The 14,104-nt window shown below is 39.2% G+C and overlaps 1 protein-coding gene across 1 annotated transcript; it reads right to left on the reverse strand.

Annotated features, from left to right (window-relative positions):
- Window positions 1-1,274: 1,274 nt before the first annotated feature.
- On the reverse strand, window positions 1,275-13,264 carry zgc:165573 (cysteine-rich and transmembrane domain-containing protein 1). Its single transcript, XM_046031080.1, has 3 exons — window positions 13,111-13,264; window positions 5,654-6,012; window positions 1,275-2,244 (listed from the first exon to the last, which is right to left on the reverse strand). Exons 2-3 carry the CDS (start codon window positions 5,991-5,993, stop codon window positions 2,141-2,143), a joined length of 444 nt encoding a protein of 147 aa, XP_045887036.1. The 5' UTR covers window positions 5,994-6,012; window positions 13,111-13,264; the 3' UTR covers window positions 1,275-2,140.
- Between the last annotated feature and the right edge of the window lie 840 nt (window positions 13,265-14,104).

Below are 14,104 nucleotides of genomic sequence, written 5' to 3' on the forward strand. Positions count from 1 at the left end.
AAAAACACACTCTATGCTGACTGCAGCACCAAACAGCAGGCAGATGAAGTTACAGCGACTAGCTGGTGAACATAGCTGTTCCCTCAGGAATTGGTAAAGACCAAAGATGGCGAACAGGAGAGTGAAGATTGGACTTAAGTTCCCCAAGAGGACACAAAGGATTTCAAATTAATGTCAATGTCCCAATCTACTAGATGTGTAAATACAAGACTGTAACACGCCACATCCAAGGTGATAATGTGTCAGTGTTCACAGTTTGCTTCCATTGCCTCAAAGTGGCCAATTAAAATCATTTAATGCAGATTTAGCTAAAAGTGGCAGTATACGCTACATCTAAATCCTGTATTTTACGTGAGTAAAACTTCAGAATTACCAGTGAGAAAGCGTACTTAAAAGTATCAAATATGTATGAATGAGCCCTGTCAGTGTTAACATCTACGCAGTTGTTGTAGTTGTTTAGGGTGGGTTCATTTTAATCTTTCGTATCGGCCTATTGTTGGGCAGTTTAATGTATCATTTTATAAACTTCTCCTTTGTTTTGTAGGTAAAATCTTAATCTGAAAATGAACTGTACCTGTAAGATAAATGTAGTGGAGCAAAAAGAGCATTTCCCTCTAAATTGTAGTGGAGTAAAAGTATTAAGTAGCATAAAATGTTACATGTACATGTTTTTCAAAGCCATACAGTGCTAGAGTATAAACTAATAAATACTTTCCACTACCTTTAAAAGGTGCTGTGCATTATGAAGCAATGCCACATCCAGTCACTTATTCTCTTTTCACTTGCGTGTAATATTGTCTCTCTATGTAGCTTTACTTTTGTGAAACAGTGTTAATGCATCAGAAGGCAGCCATGCTGCAACAAACATCCTGCACTAGCAACTGTGTTATAAATAGTTGAAGAGATCTGACCCATCCGGCTAGGCCCCCCCGACAGCTACAGTATACTGATCTATATTCCCTCCTCTCCTTTAACCTCCCACACACAAACGCTTTAATGCCCCAGAGAAACACAAATGACAAAGCTTCACATTTCATGGGAATAAATTATTTTAATGCAAGATTTCTCATGTAAAGCAAAAAGGCATTTAGTAACAGGTCATTTGGTTTCTTCTGTTAAGCAATCATGTTTTTTTGTTTTTTTCATATTTTCTTTTTTTTTTCTCCAAGGTGTGTAATAAAAATAATATTGGAATCATTTTTCATATCAAGATCACCATGAAAAAAAAACACTGAGGCCACTGAATGTCAACAGTAATCAAACATAAATCACTGTCATCTTTAAAAATGCATTTCTTTTATTGTCATATGATTTCACTTACATATGTCGGCAAAAAACAGATTCTGTGCAAATAAAAAGGGATACATTTCAAGCATTAGCTTCTTAAGAGTGCCCCATGGCTCATTAGCAGCCAGGGTCTTGGTGGCCTTTGGGGTATGGAGGGTTCAGGATAAGGGGTCATTCCTTGGCAAAGGGAAGTAGCACAGCTGAAGGGGGGTTAGGGAGGGCTGGAGTTGGTTGAGAGGGCAGGCAGGAGTAGTGTCTTACAGAGGTAATCGTCATAAAGTGCCAAAGAGCCTCACACTAGATGAGCCTGAGATCCAAATATACTGTGTGTGTGTGTGTGTGTGTGTGTGTGTGTGTGGATCTACCTTGGTGTGTGTGTGTGCACGTCCATGCCTGTTGTATGTTGGTGTAAGATTACAGTGAAGAACCTCACACTAGATGAGCCTGAGATCCGAGTATACAGTATGTGTGTTATCGGTAATTGTGGATCTACATTGGTGTGTGTGCATCTGTGCTGTTGTATGTTGGTGTAAGATTACAGTGCAGAGCGTGAGATTCAGGTTATGTTTAGAAGCTCAGTTAAAAGCTGCTACAGAATAGTCCCTAAACAGGGTCAGTCAGTCTGTAAGTCAGTCAGTGCTGAGGGCTTCACATCACGATAGAGGAAGTGGCTCTGGGAAGAGACGTCCATTGAGGCGTTTATTTATAGACAGGCAAAAGACTTTTTAGAGGAAATGGAGGGGTGGTTTTAAGGGAGTGCAAGGTTTAAGGCAGATGGGGGAAAGGGTGATGGGGTTCCAGGCACAGAAATGGGGGGCATGGGGTTAATGGGAGTGAACAGTTGGGGAGTATGTTATGTCAGCATGTCCCAGAGACAGCAACAACACAGAGCTGTCCAGCAGGCTGTCAGGCATGTGTCTCCTGTGTCGTCTCTTCTCCTGTCTTCCACCACGTACACTAGAGGGAGAAAGGGAGTGAAGTGCAGAAGGAAAGAAGAGCGGAGGCGAAAAGGGTTGACAAGGTAATATAGAGAAGAAGGGGGGAATAGGAAGACAATTTAAAGCAAGCAATTAGTGACACATTTTTAAAAATTGTATAAAACCAGAGATAATTCTCAGAATTACTGCGTCAAGTCTTCAGCAGTGAGCTCAAGTGTAACCATGGCTGCTCTGATTTTCTTCTAATTACGTTCATCATGGGAGGACTATTACCACGGTAATGCCATAGCAGCCCAGAGCCATGATCAGACAGCGTTACAGCAGAGTAACACTTGCGCTGCTTTGAGGCATCCTTAAACCAATGAAATAAGAGCTTTCAGAACTACACACCTCCATGCCCCGACACACATTTTCCTTTACTTCACACCTGCAGCAGTCGCTTTATTTCCCCTTCAGTCAATATATCTAAATAAGTCATGTGAAAGGATAAAGTTACCCATATGTGAGCGTTACCACCTGTCCCAAACAAATTCAGAAGTCAAACAACAGGCCTGAATGAATACATCTTGACTTCCTTGTGTTTGTGATTAATCATTCATGTGGAGGTACAACAGTCATCCAGCTTTTAACAACCAGGTGCAGTGACTAATGACATATGTGAGTGTGTTACCAAGGTGACCTGTTCCTGGTCAATAGATAAAGTGACGCTAGCTGACTACTTATGCTGAGCTCTGATAATGATATGAAAGAAGTGGTTAATGATTGGCCAATATTTAATAATAGACGTCTCTATCAAAATGACTCAGCGCAGAAATCTCAATAGCAGAACACACTCCTTTGATCTGCCAGAAGACGCTTATCTAAATCCAGTTACACGAGCAGCAACACCTCACTGCTCACTTTAATACATAAAAAGGTGTTAACTGTGTTCTCTGCAAGCAGGGCTGTTCTCTTTGCATATTCATTTGGATTATTTTACAATGACATGTGTGCTTTTAGTTTCACAGCTTGTGCTACACTCTGTTCTGGATGCTCATTTGGGAGGTGCTACTGCATTAACACACCTTTTATTTTAAACCTGGCTTGACTTCACACTTTAAAATCCTTAATTGCTTACTCTACATACTGGCAGGTTTTGCACTTTTGCAGTCCCCCTTGCTGAAACAAGTCATTCATGAAATAATTAGTCAACAGATTAATGCACAACTCTTTTAGTAATCGATTCATCATTTAAGTAATTTCTTTAGCAGAAAAGTCAACATTTGATGGTTCCAGCAGGTTATGAGGATGTTCTGCTTGTCACTACAGTCAGGTAAATATATTTGTGTTTTGGGCTGTATGACAAATAAAAAAGCTATTTTAAGACCTCACCTAGGGCTATAAAAAACTGTGACGGGCATTTTTCACTACTTTATAAACCAAACAAAAATGAAAGGCAGACTAATTGATCATGAAAATGATTGGCCTTTTTCACAGTAGCACAGGTGTTACTGATACCATTACAGTGTTTTATTCAAGTGTCCCAATCCTCCAAAATATATTCTACTGAATGAATATGAATATGCATGCAAAATAAAACGTCTAATTGAGCAGATTTTGAAAACAACATGTGAAGGTCCCTTCAATATAAATTACTTTTCAGTTTCTGAATCACAGCAAAGGACTTCCACCACCTTTGTTCAGATTGTCTTGCTAGAGAAATATCATATAATGAAGAGAGCCCAGCTCAGTGCTACTGTGGTAAAAGACAAATGTCTTTACAGTAGTCAATACGAACTCAAATATTATTATTATTGTTAATAAAATATTCTGCATTCTAAACCTTAGTTTAAGATACAATATGCAATCTTTCCACATTTTTGTTTAAAAATGACTACATCTAAGTATCCAGTATTTGTTTTGTTGAGTTAGATACATACATTATCCCAAATGTTTCAAACATTTTTCAAACCCAGAGAAATCTGTAATTTTAATCCTGGTAATGGTGCGTTTCATTTGTTTGCCTGTCCATGACGTCATATCACATTCATCAGCGCCAAAAATCATAAGAGTGATATACTGACTCTTTATTCAGTTTTAAGGCACATTTTTATGATATACCTTTTAGATCTTGGTGGTTTCTAACTACATATTTTAACTGGATGACGGATTTTACTCATCGGATGTCTGGATCTTACGGAGAAACAAGCTGAGCAAACGTTAGTGGCAGCTGGGGTTCGCAGTGTCCAGTATCTGCCAAACAAACAACGATTTTTTACATGAAACTGCTTTATTCAGTGTTTTTACCAGTTTAATCACTGGTCCATTTGTTTTGGAAAGGAGGAGACCTATGTGGATAACTCCCGGTAAAAACCTCCTGAATAATGAACACTGAAGGAATCCTGACAAGGAGAAGCTGACCGCGATGTAGGCAATGGTGTGGTAGACAACAGCTCTCATGATCCCACGTTACTATACAACATCAAGCTACATCTTTTGTTACTGTTTTGATGCGGCAGAAAACTACATACTGTGCATTTAAGTAAAAGTATTGTCAGAAAATATTACTGCTGCATTAATGTGCATCTTGTATTATACTGCTGTAGATGTTTAAAGTTGAGCTAACTGTTGGGTAGTTTAATCTACAGCAATGCTTTATATTCATAACATCACCATATGTTTGCATCATTGCGGTCCTGTGAGAACCACGTATCTTTAAAAGTCTACTTTTCATGAGCTCTGAAAAGCAGCCCTGTTTTCAGCTTTGGGACGATGCATCTTTCAGCCAATCCAGGGGGGTTGGTTTAAATATTTTAGAAGTAGGATAATTTTCTCAACCCATAAAGCAACACATTGTCCTTCAGTTTATCAGAAAAAAACCCCACCAAAATTAAAAATAACCAAATTTGGAAATACGTGGTTTTTACTTGACAGGAAGGGTATGAACAATTGTATTTGTACCTTTAGTGCATTACTTCATACCCAGCACTGCACCATTTGTTGCATTTTGCAGCATAAAGGGAACTACAAAATGCATCTCATATTACAGCCCCTGTTGTAATATGATTATGATGAGCATATTTACCTTGTAACTTGTTCTTAAGCAAATGTACTAGGCTAAAGGCTCCTCATACGCAAAACAAAAAGATGTGAAATGTGAAAAGTGAACATTTTGGTAAAAAGATTCTTCTTGCATCTAAAGAGCAGTGTGACGACAGGTTTTTTTTGTAATGGGAATGCTGATTTCGGCTACCCGCACCTAACACTATCTTATGAAAAGCCTTGAGTCAGGAGCGCAAACAGTTTCACAATTCTTTGACTTTACTATTCCCAGTCAACACGTCATTCAGGGTAGCGCTTCTGATATCGGACGTCTGTTCTGACAACATTAATGAATACTGTACATACTTGAATCAACCTCTGTTGTGAGTCTCTGTGTTACCACTCACCTGTGTTTTTGGGAGCTTCCCCGTACATAGGCCCAGGAGGGGGTCCGCCCTGCCAGCCAAATTGTGGTTGTTCAGGGTACCCTTGATATGGAGGCTGTCCTGGGCCGGGATAAGGACCTCCTGGGCCGGGATAAGGACCTCCAGGGCCAGGATAAGGACCTCCAGGGCCCATCGGTCCAGCAGGGTAGTTAGGGTAAGCTGGATTAGGCTGCTCCATGTTCACAGGGTATCCCTGAGGATACCCCTGAGGTGGGTAGCCTTGTGGAGGTGGGCCCTGAGCTGGGTAGCCAGGAGCAGTGGGGCCACTGACTGGGTATGGAGGGGGCTGCTCAAAATTCATCTTTGCGTTGAACAATCACCTAAGTAACAAGAAAATAAGAGTGATGGCGTAAATAATGGCACTTTTCTCATGTTAATAAGTCGGCTATGTGTAAACACTACAATCAAGACAGTCAGATTATGTGTGTCCTATGTTTTCAAAAATAGTGTGCCACATATTAGAACTTAATGAAATTAGTTTTTCTGCTTTTATGCAGACATACCTGTAGATGGATATACTGTAGATAATGTATAATAAAAAATTCCACATACTTCAAATACACTCATACAGCCATTCCCTAAAATATGGGCAAACCTGCATGTCTGTCACATTATGCACTACCTCTCCCAGAAAATTGACACAATTGTATTTCAAGTATGTGATGCTCACCTGTAGCAATTAACAGGTGCTGGCAATATAGAAATCACTCTTTGCACCAGTCAAAATGGAGAAAGCTTGACTCAACCTATGTGTTGTGTGTACTACACTGAGCATGGACAAAAGAAAGACGAGAAAAGAGTTGCCTGCGGATTTGAGAACCAAAATTTTGGAAAAGCATGGACAATCTCAAGGCTACATCTCAAGAGATCTTAATGTTCCTGTGTGCACTGAGCTCAACATTGGCCCATGGCACTGTAGCTAACTGGAGGTGGGTGAAAGAGAAAAATTGATGAAAGATTGCAACGAAGGATTGTTCAAATGGTGGATAAAGAACCATGATCAGCTTCTAAACAAATTCAGTCTGACCTGCAGACACAGGGTACAACAGTGTCAGCTCGCACTATCCGTCAACATCTGAATGAAAAGGGAGGACCCCGCTGCTGACATTTGGAGTTCTTTGTGGAAAGTCTCAGATTTGGCTTTTTTTGTTGTAGTTTAAATGCAAACAAAATAAATAAACATGACAATTTTCTGGGAGAAGTAGTGCATTATGTCACGGGACATGCAGGAATGCCCATATTTTTGCCATGAATAAGAGTATAAGAAAGGTGTGAAGGCCTTCCTTAAACATATAGTTTAATTATAAAACAAAAATACAGAGCTTTAAAATTAATACAATCTACATGCACACCAGCGTTTTAGCTGCGTATCAGAGCTGATCTCTGTCTACATTAAAATGACTGAAAACGCACATCTATTGGCCGTTCACGTACACTGGGCATGCTTGTGCCGGTGTAAACATGAACCAGATGGTCTATTCCGTAGTTACAGAAGATTTGGAGAGAGAATAAAGTAATGCAGACAAAGAACCACGGCAGATTTTTTTTGCATGGACCAATAACGAGCTGGAACGGTTACTGAATGTAGCATGGGAGTTAAAAGCAGCTGTGGCGGCAGAAAACAGACTGGGAGTCGCCGCAAAGTAAATATGACGACATATATGGTATAAGTGTAGGCTATAAGTGCTACTTGCACAGTACAAATATTTTAATAAAAATACCAAAACTATAACTCTCTCAGTACCGTTGTGTTTCTGCTTTACATGACTTATAAGACCCAATCATAGATCCAAATGTGAGCGTCTGTGATCGTTTCTAAAGTTCTCCGTTTTTGTCCATCCGCTTTAAAACACTCCGGATTTTTAAAACAAAAAACGTGGTCGGCAGCGTTTTCAAACTTCTCTGTTTTAGGCCTTCACTTTCGGCGTTTTAGTCTGGACGGAAGGTGTAAACGTAGCAAAAGGTGTGGATGGGGCTTAAGTAAGTGAGTGTGTGTCTGCATGTGTGTGTTTAGTTCAGCCTCTAGTGTCACATTAGGCAATGAGCTCCTCTGGGTCCCGATATAAGAACACAACATTTTCAGACAGGCACAAAAATGATGCAACCGTTTCCCAGAGCAGAAAAGTAAATAGCATAAAGTTGTTATCCCTAATCCCTAAACATATACCTCCTGCCTGACTTTCATGCCTTTGCAGTGTCATATGGAAAACAACCATGGCCTCCACTGCCACACAGGAAAAAACAAGCACTGCATATTATTGTACGCTTTGTTGAGGTTGCCTTATGAGTCGATAGTCAATCCCAACCCGTATTGGCCCTGCCAGAGATAAGCACCATTACAGTATTGTTCACACAGACTTTACAAAATAAGGAGTCAGTTTCACAGAGTGCAGGGTGAGGCTGATCAAATGAACAATGGGAAAGAGGAGGAGGGAAAGACAGCAGTGACAACACAGGCCTGCACTGGCTGTATTTTCACACCTGGTTTTCCTCTTTACTCAGAAACACAACCCACACAAACATGAAATGTGTCATGTCAAATTATCAACATCACACATTCACAGTTTCCGTGTGATGCGAAAGACGAACAAAAGGAAGATAAATTATGAAACCATTCCTTTTCATGCCGTTTCATGCTGTTGTGCCCATACATGAACTGTGTCAATTCGTAGGCTGGTTAGAAAGTACAATAAATGTTTGTGATTAGCTTAATGTCTAGAGGTTATTTGTTCCACTCTAGACCTTGTGAGAAGGAAGTGCATTTACCATTACCATTTACCATGTCTGATAAGGCAAATCTGGGTCCATCACAACACTCACGCTAGCCTTCGTGACTGGATTTGCTCATGTAGAACATCCATAACAAAGGAAAGTGGGCCAGATGGAAAACTGCACCTCTGCTAGGCCTCCCAGGATTCCTCTGTCCCGTCGTATGTGTACACTATAAACAACTAAATAGCACTCCAATTCCTTTCTGCTCATCTTCACAGCAAGTATTCCAATGCCTTTATTTACACTTACACCAACATTGTATTTAATTATTATTAAGTATAACATGTGTTTTCTATCTCTTTGACTACCTAATTTGGTAATAATATTAACAAGTTTAAGGGTGGCTCTTGGGTGGTGTTGTACCTTTTAAAAAGATTAAATTCATACAAATTTCCAAATACCATAAGATTAAATAGACCAATGGGGAAATTGATAGAATACAACAGCTAGACTAATGTTTTACTCAGTCACAATTACTACTTCCTGCTTTAACATCAGCAATACGCTTCTCTGTGCAGTGCTTTTCAAAAGATGGCTGGACATTTCATTACCTGAATGTGTTCTTAAAGCTACTGACAGATGGCAAGGCCTCTGTAACTATGGTTACCATGCTCCAGGAGGAACAGAACGATCCCTGATGATTTGTTTTTGTTGTACCTTTAAGCAGCCGAGATTTGCCTGTTAACAGGGAGGCTACTTTGATGGCTGTCAAACCTTTGTTCCAGCTCACATGTGACAAGAGGGTGTTGAATTACTGGCTAAAGGCTGAGAAAGAGCTTTTTTTTTCCCCAAAGGGAACTTACCAATAATCAGTAATCTGATAACAACAACTATTTCTACTGCATCAAAGTTCAACTTGAGGGTCACATGGCCTTTATTGTATCCATATAAATCTGCACCAGTCTTTGTTATCAGATTAAGTTTTGAGTACAGGAGATTTACAGGTCTTGACTCGTATGAAAGCTTGCACAGTATGTTTACTGTATGAGTGTATGTTCATATGCATGTGTGTTATTTGTTTTTCCGCCTGTTGGACTGCAAGCATAAGTGAGTGAGCTCAGACAAACAGTATCATAGTGATAATAAAGACATACAGATGGACAGTGCTCCTGAAACATCTGATTCTACAGTATTAAAACCCTCTAAACCTAATGGCATTGCATATAATGACATGGAGTAAACAGACAGTCAGTTCACTAACAAGTTATTATGTGTTGTTATAAAGGCAGCAATAAACAATTTACAACAAAATAACTGGTAAAAGCTATTAACCTAAATCAAAACAATACCTCTGCAGACTAAGGACCCTATGGAGAGGAAGAAGGAGATCAGGAGGCAGGACAGAGAAAGGGGTGGGGGGGTGGGGGGGATGCAGGATACGAGAGCGAAGAAGAGGAGTCAGGACGTGTGGGTATTTATGGAAATGCTGGCGATGATGTGGTTGATGTGTGGTCCCGCTCCTGAAACTCTGCTAATTAGCACCACATCGTAGATTTATGTCCGTCTTTAGATATAACACTGTGACTCTGTGGACATTTGCACTTAAAACACTTAGGCTACTGGGAGTTACATTACTGCAGTTATCACTGTTTAAACTAAAACTGATCAATGAACAGTAATCCTTCATATTGTAGTTGCACTGATTGGAACATTCCTATCGTAGTTATCATAGGCCTACTGGAGATAATGTGAATATTTCTGAGTGAGGATGACGGTGGTGCAGCTAAAACAAATAGGCCTAAATGTAGTTTAAAGTGAGTTTTATTACCTGCTGATAGTCTGAATGTGTTTTGACAGCATTATAAAATACGAAATGAGCAAGAAATGTAAAGTAGACGTCTAAAACTTTACAGTCAGTTTGAACCAATAGACACATTTTCCACTGCAAAAAATAATTAATAGACTAACCAACTGGGTGTGACTGTGACTTTACAATCACAGGTTCATGAGTAAACTGTGTCTTATATTTGGTCTATAGTCTACCTATTTTCATAATCAGGTAGCCAATTGCCACCGGCATTTTGTCCCGTCGGGTTACAACTTAATAAATATAGACTTTCCGTTTAAAATTTAATCTAATGGGATTTAGGAGAATTCCAGCACTTTCATTCATTAAGGAAATTCCAGTCTGGTAAACCTAAATGATGAATGAGCAACACTGTATAGAAAGTACTAATGGTAACGTATCGATCCTTCCTCCACTCCTGCATTTTAGAGCCTATCATGGTCCGTGTTGGCAAACATTCATATTTCTAGCTCCACCCAATTAAAATAGATGATCTGCCTTTATTTACCCGTTGCCATGGTGAATCGTAATATCGGAGCTCCATTGATTATGGCTTTTTTTCATCCCCGTGCACACTCTTCTATCAGGCTCAACATACTCAGAGTTGATTGAACTTATTCTGATCAGCTGTTCTGGAACCGAAAATTCTGAGTTTCCCACCTCAGGCTCAATCAACTCAGAGCTCAGGGATAAGCTCAGAGTTTGTTAAGCCTGCTTTCTGAAACAGGGCCCAGGTCTAGATCTGTTATCCAGTCTTGGGCTGCCAAGCCATATGAATTTAGGTTGTTTGATTATTTGTTTGTCCAAATACAGTTTCTTGGCAGTGAAATTTAATTTCTCACGTTAAGGCCTCCCTTTCTTTTTCTTTCCCCTTCTCCATCAGATTTAAACAATTTAAACAACTAAAAAAATCAGGTTACCACCACAGAAACCGGGAGGCTCATGGGTAAACAGAGGGCATTCCTCACAAGATGGCACCCCACATCTCAAAATGCAACACAGAATGACATACCTTCACATTTCCTATAGAGACTGGTCATGTACCGCCCCACCTTTTGCTATCTGGAGGCAGGTAATGTGGGTGAGTTTTCAGTAATTATTGATAGACAGTCTTTTCACCACTACTTGAGCACATTTTATGGCATGAATGGATTTTTCATTTCACGGCTTTATGAAGTTAATTTATAACAATGTTTGGAACATTTGTGAGTGTGTTGTTTTTTGAAGTGTTGACAAGTTCTCAAAAGTAAGTTGAACAACCACCTGTTCAGTGCCTGCGGATTTTAATATCAAAATACTGGCACAGCTGCTGCAGCTGAATGAATCGGGCAAACATTGTCATAAGAAGAAAAATCTAAGCAACACATTCATTTAATGGCATACAAAAATGTAATTTTAGTCAGACCTACCTGCCTGCTCTAATGATGCGGCGTTGATATTACAAGTTATTACACGCGATAAACATATGTCCACTATGTTGGGTCATTGATCCACTTGGACAGGAGATCAACCTTAATTCATTAAGCAATCAAATGTTTGGTTAGCATGAAATGAAGGCATACTCTTGTCAAGACTATAATACAAACACACCTCAAATTGCCTTGACATCTACATGATATTTGGTTTTCCATCCCTTAAACAGGGGCTCGGCCATGACCTTTTACATTGTACCTATAGGTAGGGCTGGGTGACGTGAAATGTTATCACGATAAAAACATTTCATATCATTCAATATCAATAATTATCATGATAAATGTCAAATCATTATTTCTTTTGAGTTTAAAGGCTGAAGAAACCAGATGGTTAATTATTTGGTTAAACTTTTCTTTAAGGTCAGAATGTGACAAACACTTGATGCCAAACAGTGGATTATTTCACAAATCTGACGAAGAACATTCAAAACTATTATGATAAAATCTTAATTATATTAAACAAATATGATTAGTAAATCTTTTTTCAGTCCCTTTTCCTGAACAAAAGAAATATTTTAATAGAATTTGCTAATTTGTAAGTGATTGAAATTAATTGAACCAAATATTAATTGACGATATATTTAACATTTATTATATTGTTATGGAGGAAAATTATATTGCAGTGATTATCATTACTGCCCAGCCCTACCAATAGGCTATGTGCCTTAAACAGGACATGCATTGCAGCCTACAATTCAAATTAACCATGTTATGTCAACTTTAAGGTAATATATCAGGTAGAAATATTACACATTAACACAATACGTGCTTAGTTTTGTCCCTTAAAGCATGCCGTATGTGAAACAGAAGAAAGGGGATGTTGGCATAGTTTACACAAAAACAGCTTCATTTAATTGAGATTATGAAGACAGAGCTAGTTAGACTGCGTCTCTGCAGCCTGGCAACCTTTGTTTAACCTTTGTCTCAACGTCTAGAGACATCACAAGACAAAGGCTGAGTGTATCACTTCTATGAAGACACCCCACTGGATTTAATTAGAAACACACACACACACAGTCACGACAAACTGATACAACACACAATCTATAATTCACAGTACAGTGACCAAAGTCTTTGTCGCTACAAACTCATTTACGTTTAGCCTCATAACATTCGGCTATTAAGCTAGTTTATTCGCCGAAAACTGCAATTTTAGCTTTATTGGTATTAGAAGCCTTTTATTATTGGTAAGTTAGTAACTTAGTCGTGTTAGGTTTCCACAACGGCTTTCCGACATTAGACTACGTTTTCAACATAACGTTTAAGAAAAATAGGCGACTAACAGAGGCCGCACAGAAGTGGCACCTGCAGGCCACATCCCACTGTTCGGTGCTGCATTCATGATGACTAGGCTGATAAACACATAAAAATATGTGTGGACCTCCTACCTTTGAATAAAATAGTATCGCTGTTTCTTGTAAAAGGCAGGAAGGTCTATTCAGAGGGAAATTCTTCTGTCTTCAGTGTTTATTACCGTTTTCACCGCAATGAACGACCCTCTCGTGTCCAAAAACCGGTGCGTATCTAGTTTGTGGGACGTGACGTCGTTTGAAGGGTACAGCACGGGGAGTGCTGGTGGGCAACAAAACACGGGATTGGTTGCTGCCACAGCGGCTGACACAGCGTCCAATCACAAACCAGAGCGATGACCAGAGGGACGGCAGGGAAAAGCATGACTCCTGATCATCTGACGAGATAAAAGATTGAACAGGCTTACATCTTCGTGCCACTGACGAAATAAATACGGGGGCAGAGAATAGCTGAGATGAGTGACTAATAAATATTGAGCATGGATTAGTGACCTCGTTTTTTTCGCTCCTGGAAATAGATTTTTTTTTTTACAATCTTATGGAAACTTAGAAGCTCGTACACGATATGAAAAATTCGCTCTTATTATATTTTTGGAAAAATCTACGTCATTGTGTTTTTATTCACCTTAAAACTGCAGAGCAGTTTTGGTAAGGTGCATTACTGGTTTTCTCCCAGCAGATGTCAGACTATTCCCATTCTGTTCTTCCCTGAAGTTACTGTGTCGTCTGGTACTGTAATAAACAGGCAATGAGATGTTAAACTGTTGTGTTGATATGTAGGCTAATATATTTGCCAATGTCTGTGTTTTATTTCTGTCGTCGGAAATTATCAGCATCACACTCAGAGAAAGGTCTTCTACTCTAAAGTCAGCATATGAAGAGCATTTAAGTTAACTGATTTAAAAAAAAACAAAAAAAACAGCATTTTGACAGGTTTGCTTCTCATTTTTTAAACCAAAAAAGACTAACGATAAACAATTTATTAAAATAGCAATGATATAAAGATATGGTAGACAAAGTTCAGCTGTCATTTAAAGGAAAGCTTTCAACAAAGGAAGTGAATACCATACAC

Source organism: Micropterus dolomieu, linkage group LG19 (genome assembly GCF_021292245.1).
Source record: "Micropterus dolomieu isolate WLL.071019.BEF.003 ecotype Adirondacks linkage group LG19, ASM2129224v1, whole genome shotgun sequence".
Lineage (NCBI taxonomy): Eukaryota > Metazoa > Chordata > Actinopteri > Centrarchiformes > Centrarchidae > Micropterus > Micropterus dolomieu.